Below are 20,646 nucleotides of genomic sequence, written 5' to 3'. Positions count from 1 at the left end.
CCCCTTGCGCTCTCACAGTATTCGTGAGACTCTGCTGCCCCCGGCCCCCATGCTCTTAGCCAGGTACACCTCGCCGCCCTCCCATGTGCGCCCCGCGTGACCCGGCCGGTAACCCCCAGCCTGGGAAAGCCGGGTTGCTGGGCTCCCGCCGCTCCCCGGCCAGACTCGGTCCAGCTCGCTGGCTGGGGCTCGGGACGCCTGCCGCCCCCACCCTGTCGGGTTCCCGGCAAAACCCGGAGCGCCGGCTGCTCAGCGGCTCCCGGGAGGCGGCGCGGCAAGGCGGACTGAGCATGCGCAGTGGGCAAGGCCGGCTCCCGGCACAAGAAGGAAGCGTCCGCGGTGCTCCCGGCGGCTGCGCTGGGGTATGCGGTACGGGCTAGCGTGGCTGCTGCACTCGGCGCGGCCCAGCACCTTCCGCTCTGTCCTCGGCGCTCGTCTGCTGTCCCCGGAGCGCCTCTGTGGGTAAGCGGAGCGGAGCGCCCGAGCCCTCGGGGCCCGCGGGTCACGGTGGTTTGGAGCTCGGGTTGCAAAGTGGTGATTCAGCACTTAAAGCCGCCGCCGCCGCCCCTCACGCCGCCAGTCCCGCCGGCCTGGGGCCCGGACGCCCGCGCAGAGGCCGCCCTGGGGCCCGGAAGGGCGGCCGGCCGGGCGGGAGCGCGGGGCCTTGCCGGGAGAGGAGGGCGCCCCTCGGGCGGGTGAGGGCGGACGGGGACTGTGACCCAGGGTCACGGGGCGTGTGTCACAAGTGCGGGGGGCGCGGGCGCGGACGGACTGACTCCGGCCGGCTCCCGGGAGCCTTGCCGTGCTACTCTCCTGGGAGTCCGCCGGTGAGGGGCCGGCAACCCGAGTCCGAACACCCGTGGCCGTGGGTAAAGGAATCCGCGTCCAGGGAGACCGCTTCTCAACCTCCACTTAGCCCTGCTTTTTTCCATGGGGACGGAGTTTCCACTACTATATGGAAATGCCTGCGTTGGGAACCGTAAAAGTTTGCCTGCCCGCGCCTTAGTGAGTAGACTAGTGTTGGGTTTCCTGTCCCGGGGAATTCGGGAACCGAAGAATACCTTGGGATCCATCAAAGCAGCTCCCTTGTTTTACACCGGAGACAGCCGAGGCCCAGAGAGATTGTGTGATTTACCAATTGCAGGGCTTGTGGCAAAAACCAGGATGGGGACGCGGGTCTTTTTTTTGCCATCCGGTGGCGTGCTCTCTCTACTCGCTGCTCAGTGTATACTAGAAATACAGAGGCGTGTAGCGAACGCTGAATGTCCTTTACTGTGAATAGAGAGGACTTGGCAGAGATGGGCAGTATGCTTTTGCCCTACTTAGATGTGTCATTTGAACCCCTCCTCTGATTTTAGTAATATCTAGAAATATCTAGAAAGCGCAGGGCACCGTGATGGACCCTCTATATAAGTATGTGGTCTGCCTTCCAAGAACTTTGACTTCATTTAAGCGGATTAGGATGCCAAGAGAGTATAGCCAGCTAAAAAGGATGTGTTTGACTAGGGTCAGAAGATGGGTAGTATGGGCAGTGCGTGCTTTGGGAGCACAATTTAGGGCAGAGATAGATAGGGGAGGGGGTCTGGGCTGGGCTGGCCTTTAAAGGAAAAGCAGAAAGTGGGTGAGAGGATGAACAGTGGTGGGTGTAATCCAGCCCAGGCATGCAGGGTTTTCGGGTCGGGGACGGGCAGTGACCAGATTAGTCTAGTTGGAGCCTTAGAGAATTTGTGGGGGAATTAGGAGGAAACAAATCGTGTACTATAAAAGTAGGATAATGCTAGCCTGGGCTTTGAATGTTAGTTGGGTTTTTCCAGTGCATATTATTGGGAGCTGTTAAGAGTTTTTGAGGTGGGGAGTAATCTAATGAAACTGGTAATTTAGGAAATTAGTTTGATGGCTGTGCACAGGTTTTAAGGGAGTGGAGAGACCTGAAGCAGAGAAATTGGTTGGGACTTAGTCTTTCCTGACTGAACTAGGATGGTAGTAATTATGGTGCTAAAAAGGCCAAATGCAAATGAAAAAAATTGTTTTCCCTTTCCCCCACTCTATGCAAAATCCACTACCACATGGAAAAGATCCCTGAGTTTAGATAAAGAAGTGGGAGTGGTGAGCATGGGCAGGTTACCTTTGTGGGCCTCCTTCAGGTCAGAATTTTTTTTTGTACTGGGGGTCCTTGGTGGCTTGGGTTAAAGCCTCTGCCTTTGGCTCAAGTCATGATTCCAGGGTCGTGGGATGGAGCCCCACATCGGGCTCTCTGCTCAGTAGGGAGCCTGCTTCCCCCTGTCTTTCTGCCTGCCTCTCTGCCTACTTGTGATCTGTCAAATAAATAAATAAAATCTTAAAAAAAAATTTTTTTTTTTGGTACTTAATTTGTTGCTAATAAGCTGTGCTTAGCTCCATATTGTCTCCAGTGTACAGAATTTGGAATTTTATTTTTATTTTTATTTTTTTATTAAAGATTTTATTTTTAAGTAATTGCTGCACCCGTTGTGGGGCTCAGACTCACAGCCTTGTTATCAAGAGTCGTGTGCTCTACTAACTGAGCTAGTCAGGCATCCCAGAATTTGGGATTTTTCTTTTTAAGATTTTGTTGATTTGACAGAGGGAGAGAGAGCACCAAGTAGGTAGAGCACCAGGTAGAGGGAGAGGGAGAAGTAGGCTCTCCGCTGAGCTGGGAGCTGGATGTGGGGCTTGATCCCAGGATCTGGGATCATGACCTGAGCCGAAGGCAGCTGCTTAATCAGCTGAGCCAACCAGGCATCCCAGAATTTGGGATTTTAAAGAAAGCACCAGTTTTATACAACAGAGAAGTTTGTATGTTCTACCTACAATCCAGCTTTCTCTGCTTTTGTCCCATCGCTCTTTACTTTCACTGATAAAGTTCAGGGCATGGGTTGTTGAACAGCTAGCGTTTCAACATACTGTTGTTCTCAAAGAAGGAAATTCAGAAGATTCAAAGATAATGAGATTGACCATCTAGAAAGCTCTACATTAAAAATTAGTGGTTGAGGCTATTAGGAAAAATACAGTTCCAATCAAAGGGATCAAGGTATAGTTATAGGAAGGAAAGCTACCATCTGAAGCTACCCCATAGTCAAATCTTAAGGAAGGTAATACTACTGTACAAAGTATGTGTGTGTGTGTGTGTGTGTGTATACACACATACATATATATATATATATATATATATTTTAAGATTTTATTTATTAGAGAGAGTGTGAGTGAGCAGGGGGAGCGGCAGGCAGCCTGATGTGGGACTCAATTCCAGGACTCTGGGATCATGACCTGAGCGAAAGGCAGATACTTAACTGACTGAGCCACCTAGGCATCCCAAAGTAGGGAGATGTAGTAACAGAGGTGGTTACAGGGCTGTTTACTGGGAGAGTTGAGATTTAACCCATGTCTGTCTGGAGCCAGAGCCTGAGCTCTTAACTGCAATACTACTTTGGCCAGTGTTGAGGCATTCACTCCTGTTCTAACTTTTTGAGAAAGAGATGTTCTTAAAGCATTTTCATAAGATTTATTCTTTTAAAAATCACCTTCATTGTCCTCTTTTTAGCTATATTGGATAAGTTGGGGCTGTAATTATCTGAACTATTGGGGGAACCTAGAGGTTATAGCCCAGTCCCAGGCAACTACTTGGAACACCTGTGCATCGGTCTTCTCACTTTGCAGGCAGCTCTCTTTTGCATTTCTCTGTTCTCTGGGTGTAGGTAACAGTGGTATGGCAAATGGAGTAACTATTAAGATCCAGGTTTTTAAATTACTTTTTTTAATGGTACAAGCACTATGTATGTATGTATGTATGTATATATGTATGTATATATGTATGTAAGCAAGCAAGCTCTATACCCACTGTAGGGCTTGAACTACTGACCCCGAGATCAAGTGTCCCATGCTCTACTGAGCCAGCCAGGTGCCACCAGGCTTTTAAATTACTTTTAATCCGAAAAATATCTTTTAATGATCTAAAAGGAAAAAATGCCCATGAGTATCTTTAATTAGCATTAGCCCAAACCATACAAAGTAAAAAATTACATCCTGCCTTGCTGCCTTTAACGTTAGGGTTGGGGATAATCTTACCAGGGAGTAGTGTGGGGAGCAGAATTTCAATGTATGTTTTCATAAGAATTGATTTCCTTTCTGTTTTTCCATTTGTATTTTAGATCTCCTAAAGAGGTAACCAGATAATCAGCCTGCCTTTCAGCCAGGGTGACAGGGGTAGATCCTCCAGGCATGCTGGGTGGAGGCTTGGGTAGGGCATTCCTACTTTGTTTTTCTTGAGTCAACCCTCACTCTTCTCTGTTCCTTTAGCCATCATTTGAATATTTATTTTGTCGAGATCATTCACTACAGTGTACTAGGGGCGGATGCAGAGAGTCAGTGATAAATTCTGTCCTCAAGGTACTTTCAGTTAAAGAGTGATTCCACGCCTTTACTCAGGATCTTTCACTGAACAGCCTCATTTTTGCGTTGTTGCCTCTTTCAGTTTATTTTGAAAAACAGCTCAGTATATTATTACAGTACTCTTTATTTTATTTTATTTATTTATTTTTTAAAGATTTTATTTATTTATTTGACAGAGAGAGATCACAAGAAGGCAGAAAGGCAGGCAGAGAGAGAGGAGGAAGCAGGCTCCCTGCTGAGCAGAGAGCCCGATACGGGACTCGATCCCAGGACCCTGAGATCATGACCTGAGCTGAAGGCAGCAGCTTAACCCACTGAGCCACCCAGGCGCCCCTACTCTTTCTTTTAAAAGTGGGACTTAGAAATTGTTGTTGCATTAAAAGCTACAAAAGCTTTTATTTCCTGCAAAGAACTATGTAGTTTCTCTTTGTCTATTAAAAATGTGTAACTGGGGGCACCTGGGTGGCTCAGTAGGTTAAAGCCTCTGCCTTCGGCTCAGGTCATGATCCCAGGGTCCTGGGATCAAGCCCCGCATCGGCTCGATGCTCAGCAGGGAGCCTGCTTCCTCCTCTCTCTCTCTCCCTGCCTCTCTGCCTACTTGTGAGCTCTGTCTGTCAAATAAATAAATAAAATCTTAAAAAAAAAAAAATTGTAACTGTTTTAAAAAAAAAAAAAAAAGGTGGGACCCACAAGCTGTTCCCTGAGGGGAAGGTATCACACTCTGCCTGGCATATTTATTACATAAATTAATGAATGGTCTTTTTTCAAAACCAGTTTTCTCTGTGATTTCCTTAGTTTTGCAAATATTGCTGTTAATCATTTTCTCAGGTTAGCTTCAAAATTGGAGTAATCTTTGCATCTCTTTTTCTCTCGCTATCTATTCTGAAGATCAAACTCTTGAGTCTTTCATCCTGAAGTTTTTTGGAGTAAACTTAATCTTCCATTATCCTCCTAGTTTAGACTATGATTATCTTCCCTGACATCTCACATCTATAAGTTCTGTATGTACATATATTTTAACTCTACTATAATTAACATAAAGTGTTCTATTAGTTTCAAGTGTACATTATAGTGACTTAATAATTCTATATGTTGCTCAGTGCTCATAGTGATAAATGTACTTTTAAGCCCCTTCACCTATTTACCCATTCTCCTCCCTCCTCCCCTCTGGCAACCACCAGTTCTTTCGATTTAAGAGTCTGTTTCTTTGGTTGTCTCTTTTTTTCCTTCATTTGTTTTCTTAAATTCCACAAATGAGTGAAATTATATGGTATTTGCCTTTTGCTGGCTTATTTCATTTAGCATTATAATCTCTAGATATATCTATTATTGCTTATGGCAAGATTTCATTCTTTTTTATGGCTGAGTAATATTCCATTGTATGTATATACATGTATAAACCTTTATCCATTCATCTGTGGATGGACACTTGAGTTGCTTCTGTATCTTGGCTATTGGAAACAATGCTGCAATAAACATAGTGGTACATATATCACTGTAACTGATTTTTCTAGGCTCCTGTCTCCCTACTAGTTGATCCTTATCATCTGATTAATTCTAATATACCACTTTCCCCATGCCATTGTCTTGGGTTCTGCACTATTTAAAGATCAGGTCCAAACTTCTGGACCCAGCTTAATTTAAGCATCTCATAAGCTGGCCCTAGCCTAACTTTTCAATCTAACTTTCCTCTTCTCAGTCATGTCTGTCAATTTCTGATCTCTTGTACATGAGCTGTTCATTCCCAATTCTCAAATGCCCTCTGTCTTTTCTTTTAAATGACTAAATCTGTCATTCCTTTTTAGACCTTATTTAGGTCATTCAGTTGTATTTTCTTTTTCTAAACTTAAAGATTTATTTGAGATTTTGAAACATCCATTTGACATTTAACTGTATACTATGTCATATGTATATATATTTTTAAAGGTTTTATTTATTTATTTGACAGAGAGAGAGCAGAAGCAGGGGGAGTTGGAGAGGGAGGAGCAGAAGCAGGGGGAGTGGGAGAGGGAGAAGCAGAAGCAGGCTCCCAGGGAGCTGAGTGCAGGCCTTGATCCTAGGACCCTGGGATCATGACCTGAGCTGATGGCAGATGCTTAACCAACTGAGCCACCCTGATGGTCCCTCATATTTTTTTTTTTTACTCTTAATATCATACATGGCAGAGTATATAAGATAAAGAAGAATAGCAAACACTTAGGTTAAGAAATAAACTTTTTATTAATTTATTTAAAAAAAAATTTTTTTATTTTTAAGTAGGGGGCTTGAACTCACAACCCTGAGATCAAGACCTGAATTGAGGTCAAAATTCGGACCCTTAACCAACTGAGCCACCCGGGTGCCCAGGAAATAGAACATTTCCAGTAACTTTGAAGCTCTCTGTGTTCACCTCCCCAATTGCAACCTTCTCCCTCTTCTGGAGAGGTGGTGTTATCCTGTATTTGGATAATAATTCCCTTGATGTTCTTTATACTTTATCAATCTGAGTATATTTTTTTCTTTCATGAAGGTGAAAGTGTTTTTATTTTTAAATTTTTAATTTAAATTCAGTTAAGTTAGCATATACTGTATTATTAGTATCAGGGGTAGGATTTAGTGATTCATCAGTTGCATATAACACCCAGTGCTCATTACCTCAGGTGCCCTCCTTATTGCTTATCACCCAGTTACCCCATCCTCCTACCCACCTCCCCTCTAGTAACCCTCAGTTTGTTTCCTAGAGTTAAGAGTCTCTTATGGTTTGCTTCCCTCTCTGTTTCCATCTTATTTTTCCTTCCCTTTCCTTATGTTCATCTGTTTTATTTCTTAAATTGCACATGAGTAAAATCCTATGATATTTGTCTTTCTCTTATTGACTTATTTTGCTTAGCATAATACCCACTAGTTCTATCCATGTCTTTGCATGGCAAGATTTCATTCTTTTTGATAGCTGAGTAATTTTCCATTGTATAAATATGCCACATCTTCTATGTCCATTCTTCTGTTGATGGACATCTGGGCTCTCCATATTTTGGCTATTGTGGACATTGCTATAAACATTGGGGGTGCATATGCCCCTTGGAATCAGTATGTTTGTATCCTTTGGATGGATAACTAGTAGTGCAATTGTTGGATTGTAGGGTAGTTCTTTTTTTTTTTTTAAGATTTTAATTATTTATTTGACAGAGATCAGAAGTAGGCAGAGAGGCAGGCAGATAGAGAGGGAGAAGCAGGCTCCCCACCGAGCAGAGAGCCCGAGGTGGGACTCGATCCCAGGACCCTGAGATCATGACCTGAGCCAAAGGCAGAGGCTTAACCCACTGAGCCACCCAGGCGTCCCTCTTTTTAACTTTGAGGAACCGCCATACTGTTTTCCACAATGGCTGCACCAGTTTGAATTCCCACCAATAGTGTGAGAGGGTTCCCCTTTCTCTGCATCCTCACCAACACCTGTCGTTTCCCACCTTGTTGATTTTAGCCTTTCTGACAGGTTTGAGGTGGTACTTCATTGTGGTTTTGATTTGTATTTCCCTAATGGCGGTGATGTTGAGCATATTTCCATTTGTCTGTTGGCCATTTGTATGTCGTCTTTGGAGAAGTATCTGCTTATGTCGTCTTCCCATTTCTTTCTTTTTTTTATTTTTAAATATTTTAATTTATTTATTTATTTGACAGAGAGAGAGAGAGATCACAAGCAGGCAGAGAGGCAGGCAGAGAGAGAGAGGGGGAAGCAGGCTCCCTGCTGATCAGAGAGCCAGATACAGGACTCGATCCCAGGACCCTGGGATCATGACCTGAACTGAGCCACCCAGGTGCCCCGTCTTCCCCGTCTTTCTTTCTTTGTCAATTTGGATGCCTTTTATTTCTTTTTGTTGTCTGGTTGTGGAGGCTAGGACTTCCAGTACCATGATGAACAACAGTAGTGAGAGTGGGCATCCTTGTTATGTTCCTGACTTTTGGGGAAAGTTTTGTTTCTCCTCATTGAGGATGATACTCGCTGTGGGTCTTTAATATATGGCTTTTATGATACTGAGATCCGTTCCCTCTATCCCTGCATGGCAAAGAGTTCTTACCAAGAAAGGATGCTGTAGGTGGCACCTGGGTGGCTCAGTGGGCTAAGCCTCTGCCTTCGGCTTAGGTCATGATCTAAGAGTCCTTGGATCGAGCCCCACGTCGGGCTTTGTGCTCAGCAGGGAGCCTGCTTTCCCCTCTCTCTCTGCCTACTTGTGATCACCCTCTCTCTGTCAAATAAATAAATATTTTTAAAAAAAAGGATGCTGTATTTTGTCATATGCTTTTTTCTGCATCTTTGAGAGGATCATATAGTTCTTGTCCTTTCTTTTATTAATGTGGTGTAACACACCGATTGATTTGCAGTTGTTGAACCACTCCTGCAGCCCAGGAATAAATCACGCTTGCTTGTGGTGAATAATCCTTTAATGTACTGTTGGATCCTATTAGCTGATATTTTGGTGAGAATTTTTGCATCCATATTCAACAGGGATATTGGTCTGTAATTCTCCTTTTTAATGGGGTCTTTGTCTGGTGTGGGATCAAGGTGATGCTGGCTTCATAGAATGAGCTTGGAAATTTCCCTTCCATTGCTATTTTTGGGAACAGTTTTAGAAGAATAGTTGTTAATTCTTCTTTAAATGTTTAGTAGAATTCCCTTGGGAAACCATCTGACCCTGGACTTTTGTTTGTTGGGAGATTTTTGATTACTGTTTCAATTTCTTTGCTGGTTATGGGTCTGTTCAGGTTTTCTGTTTTTTCCTGTTTCAGTTTTGATCATTGATATGTTCCTAGGAATTTATGCATTTCTTCCAGATTACCTAATTTGTTGGCATATGCTTGCTCACAATAATCTCATATAATTTTATTTCTTTGGTGTTAGTTGTGATGTCTCCTTTTTCATTCATGATTTTATTTGTTTGGGTCCTTTCTCTTTTCTTTTTCTAAGTCTGGCTAGGGATTTATCAATCTTAAAGAACGGATTCCTAGTTCCATTGATGTGATTTACTGCATTTATGATTTCTATGTTGTTGATTTCTGCTCTCATCTTTATTATTCTCTTCTGCTGCTGGATTTAGGCTTTATTTGCTGTTCTTTTTCCAGCTCCTTTAGGTCTTTAGGTGTAAGATTAGCTTGTGCGTTTGAGACTTCTTGTTTCTTGAGGAAGTGATTAAGTACCACCGCCCCCCCCCCCCGCCCCTTCCCAGCTGATATTTATTACTTAACCAACCTCCTGGTGTAGAGGTGCAGTGACAGAAAAATCATTTCCCTGATAAAACATGTCTGTTGGCCAGGTAGGAAGGATGTTTACAGGAGTAATAGGATAGGAACACATGACTTTCATCCCCCTTAAATATGTGTGCCAATTACATGTGTCATCTCATGATGTGTGATACCTTATGGATCCAACTTGGTTCTTCTCTACCGCCTCCTCTTGGTGATGTACCTGATTTTATTACCAGTTTTCATCTGAATTCGCTGGGGAAATGAGATGATTCTGCTTTTGTTTCTTGGCCAGAAATCGCTTGATTCTGAAAGTCTTGTGAGAAGACATGGTGAGGAACGGTCAGCCACACACCCAGGATGGTGGCAAAAAGGAGCAAAAATAGAAGTGAATATATTCTTAAACAGTGTACTTTTTAGTTTTGTCTGCTTTTGATCTTCATGGAAATTTTCTTCTCTGAGTTACTTTTTTTTTCACTTAGCCTTGTTTTGGGACTCACATAGATATATGCGTTCACTGCTGAATGGCAGTCTTATTTTTCTGTTCTATTGTTGATGGAGATTTGGATTGTTTCACCTTTTTTTTTTTTCTCCTATCACAAATAATCCATGTTGTTGGCTTGCCCTAGTACCCACTCTTAGGACATCTTCTCTGCCTACACTCAAGTAGGGTTCTCATTCAATCACATTGCTTTAAATATTATTTATATATGCTTTGTCCATTCTGTAGCCATGAGGTTCTTATTTAAATGTAAATTAATGAAAATTAAAAATTCAGTTTTTCCATCACCCTAGCTGCATTTCAAGTCACATGTAGCTCATGGCTATCATATGAGGCAGAGCAATTACAGAGCAATTATCATCACTAATGTTTTGTGAAACCCACCTGATCCATATTCCAATAGTTCCCAAATGTACCTCTCTCCCCTGAATTTCAGATTTGGGTAATAAACTTCCTACTTATAATTTCCTTTGGATGACCAATATATATCTTAAACTTATCATGTTCAAAACCTGCTCCTCCCACCATCTTCTCCCCCATCTCAGTGATTAATATCACTATTCTTACACTTGTTTAGGTTAAAAACTTGGAGTCATCCATAACTCCTTTTTTGTTTTCATATCCTTCATTAGTCAGCATATGCATTCAGATTTGGACCGCTTCTGCCTGCCACCACCCTAGTTCTAATCACACTCTTACCAAAATACTGTAATAGCCTCTTAATCAGTTTCCTTGCTTCTGTACTTGCCTCTGTCTGTGTAGCTTTCTTTTCTTACCATAGGTAGCATGATCTTTTTGAAATCCAAATCCTATATCTTTGCTAGTGAATGCTTAAAACCTTGTGGTTGATCCCCATTTTGCTCATATTTAAAGACAAAATCCTTATAATAGCCAGGAAGGCCCTGTGGGACCTGGCCTCACCTCACCTCTCTGATCTTGATTCCAAAATAATCACTCTCACCCCATTCTAGTCACACTGGTCTATTTACTTGACTCAGTCTTAGATTATTTGCGCTGGTTTCCCTCTGCTCAGAATGCTCTTTTACCAGTGATTGATAGAGAGGGCTTCACAGAGAGCATAGGGTTTGAGCAAATGTCTTTGAAGGAAATAAAAAATTTGGATGAGCAGAGAAGGGGAAGAGAGGATATTTTAGAAGGAATAGTGTTAGCAAAAGCTCAGAAGTAGGAAAATTTGCAATATAATCAAGGGACAGTAGATTTTAACCTATAGGAAGTAGAGAATCTCTGATTCTCTTTTGAGCAGTACAGTCACGTATGAAAACTGTGTTTGTTTTTTTAATGATAAATCTAGCTGTTTTTCGGAAGCACAGTTAAATGCAGGCAGAGACAAAGGATAAAGAAGTTTATATAACAAGACAGTGTCTGCAGAGGGTGTGTGTGAAAGAAGATTTCAGCAGCTTTGATTGAGTATGGGGGGAGATGGAAGAATCCAAGAGGCCTAAGGTCTTGGTCCTGAGTGACTTTCAGATGAGTGCCGAGATGAGATGTGACTAGGAGGGCCACCAGGGTAGGGAAGGCTCTTGAGATTCACCTTCAGGCAGAGGAAAGAAGTCCAGTTACGTGAGATGTTGGCCTTGGCAGGTGGGGGGCTGGTGTTCTAAAGTCATACCAAGAACAGGTTGGTCAGGTGCAGTGGTGGGGCAGTCTTGTAGACACTGTTAACCATCTTGTAGTTAGCTGTTAACCATCAGGAAGGTAGGTGACCCAGGGTCCCTCAGGGCAGTGGACAAGACTGAGCAGTCCTTAAATACTCAGAACCAAAATGGTGATCCAGCTTGCAGATTGTAGTTAAGGAAAGAATTTAGTTTAAAGTTCAGAGCCTGGTTGATGAGTCTTGAACAGGACTGTCTGAAATTTCCACTGTTTAAGGATAGGAAATGGGTCTAGAACCTAGAACAAGACTAAGCTGCAGTGAAGGCTAAGTAGACTCAGCTGTGAGGCTCTTGGTGTTGCTGTTAATGTGAACCATAAAAGATGTATTAGCTCACATTTATTGAATGCCTGTTGTGTGTTTTGCCTTATATTTGGAGCTTCCCCTATGTTTTTACCTCTGAGAGAGGTATTGTGGTTCTTTTCTTCATTTCAGATGAGGAGAATGAGGCTCAAAGAGGTCAGCTTGCTCAGGTATACACTAGTGAGTGACTTAGCCAGAAGTGAATCCAAATGGGCTCACTCAAGAACTTTATTTTATTTTATTTATTTTATTTTTTTAAGATTTTATTTATGTATTTGACAGACAGAAGTCACAAGTAGGCAGACAGGGAAGCAGAGAGAGAAGGGGAAGCAGGCTCCCTGCTGAGCAGAGAGCCCTATGCGGGGCTCGATCCTAGGACCCTGGGATCATGGCCTGAGCCGAAGGCAGAGGCTTTAACCCACTGAGCCACCCAGGCAACCCAAGAACTTTATATTTTTTACCTCCTTAGAGCTAGCTTGGCATCTGTAGTGGAGATGGTGAAGTCAGAACAAGGAGGCTTTGGAAGGGATAGACGTGGTGTATGGTGAGTTGGTAATAGTGAATCTGGAGCTATTGCTGAGTAGCTAATGGAAAGTTTGAAGCATTTGAAATACGGCTGGACCTTGACAAAAAGGTCTGAGCTGATTTCCTACATCAGATAGTTGTGTGTAGAGATGATAGTCGAAGACACTGAGATGGGTTGGTATCTGGAAAATACCTGTGTAGAGATACAGAGGGCCCAAGTTACACCCTGAGGAATGCTGACATTTAAGGATGTCAAGACTTGGTGAGGTTGGGGGTTAGAGAGGCAGAAGATAATATCAGAAGCAGAATGATTACAAGTGTCCAGCCAAAGAGGTTTGTTTTGTTTTGTTTTTAAGATTTTATTTATTTATGGGGTGCCTGGATGGCTCAGTCACTCCTTGCTCAGTGGGGAGCTTCCTTGTCCCTCTGCCTCCTGCTCCCCCTGCTTGTACTCCCTCTCTCTCATAAATAAAATCTTAAGAAAAAAAGATTTGAGAGAGAAATAGAAGCAGGAGCGGTACAGTGGTGGGATGGGGAGGAGGAGGAGAAGGAGAAGCAGACTCCCCACTGGGCAAGGAGCCCGACTTGGGGCTCGATACCAGAACCTAGAGATCATGAGCCAAAGGCAGATGCCCAACTACTGAGACACCTAGGTTCCCTCAGCCAGAGAGGTTTTAAGCAGACTGGGGCCTTGGGAAAGACCAGAGACCATTTCATTGGTAACCTGCAAATAAAGGGGAAAGAATAGAAGCCAAGTTTCATGGGGCCCTAGAGAGTGACTTTGAAAAAATGTTGGTATTGAGTTGGAGAAAATAGGTAGTAGCTGGAAAGAGCAGGGTTGAGCAGAAGTATGGAAGCCACCTTAGTACTGGTGGCTAAGAGGAAGAAGCTAGTGGAGGAGAATAATTCTGAAGGGAAGGCCTGGAGAAAGTGGGTGTGAAGATATAGGTGAAGAGGGTAACATTGGAAGAATAAAGATTTATTTAAGATAGATTTAAAAGGGCAGTTGCTTATAAAGAGTTTAAAAAAGGTAATTGATCCTTAAAACTCAAGGCCTCAGTTTCCTCATTTGAAGAAGGGACCCTTCTAGCTCTAAGTTCTCACATTTTTCTCTATGCTGTTAATACCAGCAGCTGAAAAAAAAAAAAAAAGTTTGGATTTTTAAGGAATGCTCCCAGGGTCTAGTATGGAGAATGGGTTCCAGTTCATTTAACATGGTGATTCTTTGCCCAACTCTACAGGCTATTTTAGGATCTCTAGAGTTCTATTTGTAGCCAGAACCTCTGAAGAAGGAAGGGTCCCCTATAGTGGTATTGCTGGCACCTAGCACAGTGTCTGGCACATAGTAAGAGTTTAATGTTTGTTGGATGAATTTGTCCAGAGACATGGACTCCTGGAAGTAGTGAGAGCCCTAGTCATAAACTCGATTTAGTTTTTGTTCACAGTTTGTCAGTGTAGCTAGTAAGTAGTATTGTGTGTCTGTTCCTATTATAAGGATATTAGGGGTAGGAATGTGTTTTAAAGATTTCTTGTGTTTCTGAGTTATTCTTAGGAGCTAAGGCGGTTTGAAAAGGGATCAGACATAAAGGAAAGGACAGTGTGGTGGAAAAGAGCTCTTCATTACAAAGGCTTACTTCCACTGGATTCTAGCCTTGTTTTTGTTTTCACAGAAAATTGTTTTTATTTAACATTTTGGAAATCCCACTGTGATTACTTTTATTACTATTCACTTAGCGTTAGTTTTCATTTTATTTGTGTTTAATTAGAAATGGATTTTTTAAAAAAGATTTTATTTATTTGACAGAGAGAGATTAGCAGAGGGAGAAGTAGATTCCCCACTGGGCAGAGATCCCAATGTGGGACTTGATCCCAGGACCCTGGGATCATGACCTGAGCCAAAGGCAGACTCCTAGCTGACTGAGCCACCCAGGCATTCCAAGATCTACTTTTACATGAATTATAAATCTAAAGTAAAAATTACTGTTCAACTAGTATGTGTCAGCATTAATTTAAGTGCTGTGGATATAAGAATAAACAAGAGACAAAAATCCCCATCCTTCTAGTGGGGAAGACAGATGATCAGATAAGTAAAGCAAATGTTTATTTGTTTTAAAGTAACATGGAATTGAGTGCATTTAAAATCCTGATAGTTAATTTTATAGAATTGAAGAGCTTTAGATTTAGTAAACTCTGGAGTAAAGCAGTAGCTTACTCCTAGCATTGTAAAGAAATAAAGCATTTCATATAAGTGAAACCATGTGTAAGTGTAAGAGTCATTTGCTGTATATTCTACATTTTTTAAATGTTTGAGGTGAAGTTTTTAAATTTATTATGTATAGTTTTAGACTTTGAATCAGAGTATAATAGTATGCTAGAGTATAATGTTATAATTTAACATTTTATTATTCAAATCTTTTTTTAGGTATGGTTGACCCACCATGTTACATTAGTTTCAGTTGTACAACACAGTGATTGGACAAGTCTATACCTTATACTCTGCTAACCATAGTGTTGCTACTGTCTGTCACTGTACGACACAATGCTATACCATTGACTATATTCCCTTTCATCTCCGTGACTTGTTCATTCCATAGCTGGAAGTCTGTTTCCCCTACTCTCCTTCACCCATTTTGCCCATCACCTGACATGCCTTCCCTCTGGCAGTCATCAGTTCTCTATATTTATGGGTCTGTTTCTGCTGGCTGTTTGTTTTTAGATACCACATATAAATGAAATCATATATTTGTTTTTCTCTGACTTTTCACTTAGCATAATACCATCAGGGTCTATCCATGTTGTTGCAAATGGCAAAATCTTATTCTTTTTTATGGTTGAGTAATATTTCATTAAATTCCACATATATATACACACATCATCTTTTTTTTTTTTTTTTTTTTTTAAAGATTTTATTTATTTATCAGAGAGAGAGAGGGGGAGAGAGCGAGCACAGGCAGACAGAATGGCAGGCAGAGGCAGAGGGAGAAGCAGGCTCCCTGCCGAGCAAGGAGCCCGATGTGGGACTCGATCCCAGGACGCTGGGATCATGACCCGAGCCGAAGGCAGCTGCTTAACCAACTGAGCCACCCAGGCGTCCCTACACACATCATCTTTTATCCATTCATCTATTGGTGGACATTTTGATTGTTTCCATAACTTGGCTATTGTAAATAATGCTGCAATGAACATGGGAGTATTTATATCTTTTTTTGGTGTGGGGTGTGTATATGTGTTTATCTTTTTATTATTCTCTTTGAGTAACTAACCAGTACTAGAATTACTGAATCATATGGTATTTCTATTTTTTTTTTAAGATTTTATTTATTTATTTGACAGAGAGAGATCACAAGTAGGCAGAGAGGCAGGCAGAGAGAGAGAGGAAGGGAAGCAGACTCCCTGCTGAGCAGAGAGCCTGATGCGGGGCTTGATCCCAGGACTCTGGGATCATGACCTGAGCTGAAGGCAGAGGCTTTACCCACTGAGCCACCCAGGCGCCCCGGTATTTCTATTTTTAATTTTTTGAGGAAACTTACATACTGTTTTCCACAGTGGCTGCACTGATTTACATTCCTAACAACAGTGCATGAGGGTTCCTTTTTTTCTACATCCTCACCAACACTTAATTCATTTTTTTGAACACTTAATTCTTTTTGATTATAGACATTCTTTTTTTTTTTTTAATATTTTATTTATTTATTTACTTGAGCGAGAAACAGTGAGAGAGAGCATGAGTGAGGAGAAGGGCAGAGAGAGAAGCAGACTCCCCGTGGAGCTATGAGCCCGATGCGGGACTCGATCCCAGGACTCCGGGATCAGGACCTGAGCTGAAGGCAGTTGTCCCACCAACTGAGCCACCCAGGCGTCCCTTGATTTTAGGCATTCTGACAGATCTGAGATGCTGTCCCATTGTGGGTTTTTTATTTTATTATTTTTATTTTTATTTTAAAGATTTTTATTTATTTATTTGACAGAGAGATTACAAGTAATCAGAGAGGCAGGCAGAGAGAGAGGGGGAAGGAGGCTCCCCACTGAGTAGAGAACCCAATGTGGTACTCAATTCCAGGACCCCGGGATCATGACCTGAGCTGAAGGCAGAGGCTTTAACCCACTGAGACACCCAGGTGCCCACATTGTGGGTTTTTAAAAATTTAATTTAACTTAAGATTTTATTTAATTATTCGACAGAGAGACAGTGAGAGAGGGAGCACAAGGAGTGGGAGTGGGAGAGGGAGAAGCAGACTTACCACTAAGTAGGCAGCCAGATGCAGGGCTTGATCCCAGGACCCTGGGATCATGACCTGAGCTGAAGGCAGATGCTTAACGACTGAGCCACCCAGGCCCCCCTCCCCTTTCTTTTTTTATTTTAGAGAGAAGGAGAGACAGCAGGGAAAGGGGCAGAGGAAGAGAAAGAATCTCCAGCAGACTCCCTGCTGAACACATAGTTGATGTGGGGGTTGATCATGACATGAGCTGAAATCAAAAGCCAGATGCTTAACTGACTGTGCCCCCCAGGCACCCCTCACTGTGGATTTTTTAAAAGATTATTTGTTTATTTGAGAGAGAGAGAGAGAGAGAGAGAGAGAACATGCACAAGAGGGAAAAGCAGACTCTCCGTTGAACAGGGAGCCTGATGCAGGGCTCGATCCCAGTACTCTGGGATCATGACCTGAGCCAAAGGCAGATACTTACCAACTGAGCCACTGAGGCACCCCCTAATTGTGGTTTTTGATTTTCATTTCTTTGCTGGTTAGTAATGTTGAGACTCTTTTCATCTGTTATGTCTCCTTTGGAAAAATGTCTGCTTACTTCTCTGCCCATCTTTAAATTGTGTATTTGGTTTTTTGGTGTTGAGTTGTATAACTTCATATTTTGTGTATATATATATATATATATATATATATATTTAAATTTTTGTTTGTTTATTTGTCAGAGAGAGAGCACAAGCAAGGGGAGTGGCAGCCAGGAGAAGTAGGCTCCCTACTGAGCAAGGAGCCCGATGTGGGACTCCATTCCAGGACCCTGGGATAATGGCCTGAACCAAAGGCAAGGGCTTAATCAACTGAGCTACCCAGGCATCCCTATATTTTGCATATTAACTCTTTATTGGACATATCGTCTGTGAATATCTTCTCTTCAATAGGTTGCCTTATATTTTATTTATAGTTTCCTTTGCTCTGCAAAGGTTTTTATTTCGGGGTAGTTCTAATAGTTTATTTTTGCTTTTATTGCCTTTGCTTGAGGAGACATACATAGCTAGAAAAACATTGCTAAGGCCAATGTTCATGAGATTATTCCCTATATTTTCTTCTAGGAGTTTCATGGTTTCAGGTCACACATTTAGGTTTTTAACTCACTTTGAGTTTATTTTTGTGTGTGGTGTAAGACAGTGGTCCACTTTCATTCTTTTGCATGTAGCTGTCCAGTTTTCCCAACACCGTTTGTTGAAGAGACTGTCTTTTCCCTGTTGTATATTCTTGCCTCCTTTGTTGTAGATTAATTGACCATTGTAAGTAAGCATAGGTTTACTTCCGGGCTCTCTCTTCTGCCCCATTGATCTGTGTGTGTGTTATTGTGCCAGTACTATACTGTTTTGATTGTTACAACTTTTTAGTATATCTTGAGATCTGGAATTGTGATACCACCAGCTTTTTCTTTCTCAAGATTGCTTTGGCTGTTTTGGGTCTTTTGTGGTTCCATACGAATTTTAATATTATTTGTTCTGGTTCTGTGAAAAATACTATTGGTATTTTCATGGGTTTACATTGAATTTGTGGACTGTTTCTCTTTCTGTCATCTCATTATTAGTGTTGCTGTGTCTAGGACTTCTGGTACTAATTGAATAAAAGAGGCAAAAGTGGACATTCTAGTCTTATTCCTGATCTTAGAGGAAAAGCTCAGTTTTTCACCATTGTATATGATGTTAGCTGAGGGTTTTTCATATATGGCCTTTATTATGTTGAGGTATCTTCCTACTAAGTCCACTTTGTTGAGAGTTTTTATTATAAATAGGCTGAATTTTTGTCAAGTGCTTTTTCTGCATCCATTGATTGAGACGATCATATGGTTTTTATTCTTTGTTTTGTTGGTGTGGTATATAATGTTGAGTGATTTGCAAATATTGAACCATCTTAAAATTTGTAAAGACCCTGAATAGCCAAAGCAACCCTGAAAAAGAAAAGCAAATCTAAAAGCATCATGATTCCAGACTTCTATTACAAATCTGTAATTACCAAGACAGTATGGCTCTGGCACAAAAACACATAGGTCAGTGAACAGAATAGAAAATCCAGAAATGGGCTGTCAACTCTGTGGTCAACTAATTGTCCACAAAACAGGAATGAATTTCCAGAGTGGGACGCTTAACCAACTGAACCATTCAGGTACCTGGGAGAGTATAAGTGAGCTAGACTTCTGGTTCTCTATTTTTTTTTTTTAAGTTTTTAATTATTTATTTGACAGAGACACAGCAAGAGAGGGAACACACGGAGAGGAAGAGGGAGAAGCAGGCTTCCCACCAAGCAGGGAGCCCTATGTGGGGCTTGATTCCAGGACCTTGGGATCATAACCTGAACCTAAGGCAGACACTTAAGGACTGAGCCACCCAGGCACCTCTAGATTTCTGGTTCTGAGTTTGTACTCCAGACTGCCATCTGGTGACAGAATGTCTTATTTGCGCTGTAAATCTGTTCTGGGGGTGGGGGGCAGTGTAGTATAGTGGAATAGTCACTCTGTCTAGCGGTCATAAGGTCTGAGGTAAAGCCCTCTTTGGCACAGATTGACTTTGTTATCTTCAATGGGTTACTTTGCATGGGACTCTTTACTGGACATCAAACTAAGTAGCTTCAAAATCCCCATTAGTGCTAATAAATTTTGATTTCTGAGCAACATTGTCTTCTACTGGTGTGTGGTTCCTTTTCTTTCCTTGTGCTAAAATGTCAATACCTTCTCAACTTTGTGTAGTTTTTTAAAGATTTTACTTATTTATTTGAGAGGATGAGAGCACCTGTGAGCATGAGCAGTGGGGAGGGGAGCATAGGGAGAGGGAGAGAGACTCTTCAAGCGGACTCCCCACTGAGCACAGAGCCTGAGGCAGGCTCGATTCCAGGACCCTGAGAGCATGACCTGAGACAGAATCAAGAGCTGGACCACTAACTGCTGAGCCACCCAGGGGCCCCAGCTTTCTTTGTTTTGATGAGGCTATCTCCTGGTTTTATTTTAAGTGGATTGAATTGGTTGCAGTGGTTCTCATTCATTATTTTTGGATGATAAATTCAGAACTATAAACTAGTGTCTTCCATCCTTGGCCCTGTTGACATTTGGGGCTGGATAATTCTTTGTTGTGGGGACTGTGCTGTGCACTGCAGCATCCCTGGCCTTTGCTCACTACTGACCAGTTTCACCCTTCAGTTGTGATAATTCAGTTGTGACACATTGCCACATGTCCCACAAAATTGTCACCTGTTGAGAACCACAGCCATAAACAGTGGATTGCCTATAGCAATTATAAAGGGATAATTATTTACCTGTTTTTCTGATAGTCTTATAAAGTACCATGCTATTACCAGCCTTTCCAGTGAATGTTTTGACCTCTAGAGATGACAACATTCCACTGTAATTTGCATGAGTGTGTAATAAGAACGCTGGTAATAACATGGTGGTTACCAAGGTGGGTCTGTTTGCATGTCACCCCTGTGGGACCATAATAATGATGATTATACCATTTGTGAGTGCCTCATATGTACCAGACACTGTGCCTTGATGAAGTTTGTTTCATTTTGTTTTATACCTATTTTACAGGAGAAATGCTATAAAAGCTGCTCAAGTCTGTTGGAATTTTAGTTGCCTCTGTCAAGTTTAACAGACTCACATGAACACTTCACATTACTTTTTTTTTTTTTTTTTTTTTAAAGATTATATGAGAGAGAGGGAGGGAGGGCACAGGGAGAGGGATAGAGAGAGAGAGGGAGAGAATCTCAAGCCCACTCTCTGCTGGGTACAGAGTCCAGTGTGGAGCTTGATTTCATGA

The 20,646-nt window shown here is 42.1% G+C and overlaps 1 protein-coding gene across 3 annotated transcripts in view; it reads left to right on the top strand.

The window, feature by feature from the left end:
* The first annotated feature begins 263 nt into the window (after positions 1-263).
* The window catches only part of IDE (insulin degrading enzyme), a 113,447-nt gene continuing 93,064 nt past the window's right edge, over positions 264-20,646 (top strand). Inside the window, exon 1 of one of the 3 annotated variants that reach the window (XM_032312280.1) lies at positions 264-462. In XM_032312280.1, the coding sequence (XP_032168171.1) occupies positions 365-462 (98 nt within the window). In that variant the 5' untranslated portion in view covers positions 264-364. Of the gene's footprint in view, positions 463-640; positions 1,006-20,646 lie in introns of those variants that run through there. The other 2 variants (XM_032312279.1, XM_032312281.1) reach the window with 2 other exon arrangements.

The sequence above is a fragment of the Mustela erminea genome, chromosome 14, assembly GCF_009829155.1.
Source record: "Mustela erminea isolate mMusErm1 chromosome 14, mMusErm1.Pri, whole genome shotgun sequence".
Taxonomy (NCBI): Eukaryota; Metazoa; Chordata; class Mammalia; order Carnivora; family Mustelidae; genus Mustela; species Mustela erminea.
The sequence above is the reverse complement of the archived record's forward strand: the minus strand, read 5'-3'. Positions and strand labels throughout refer to the sequence as shown.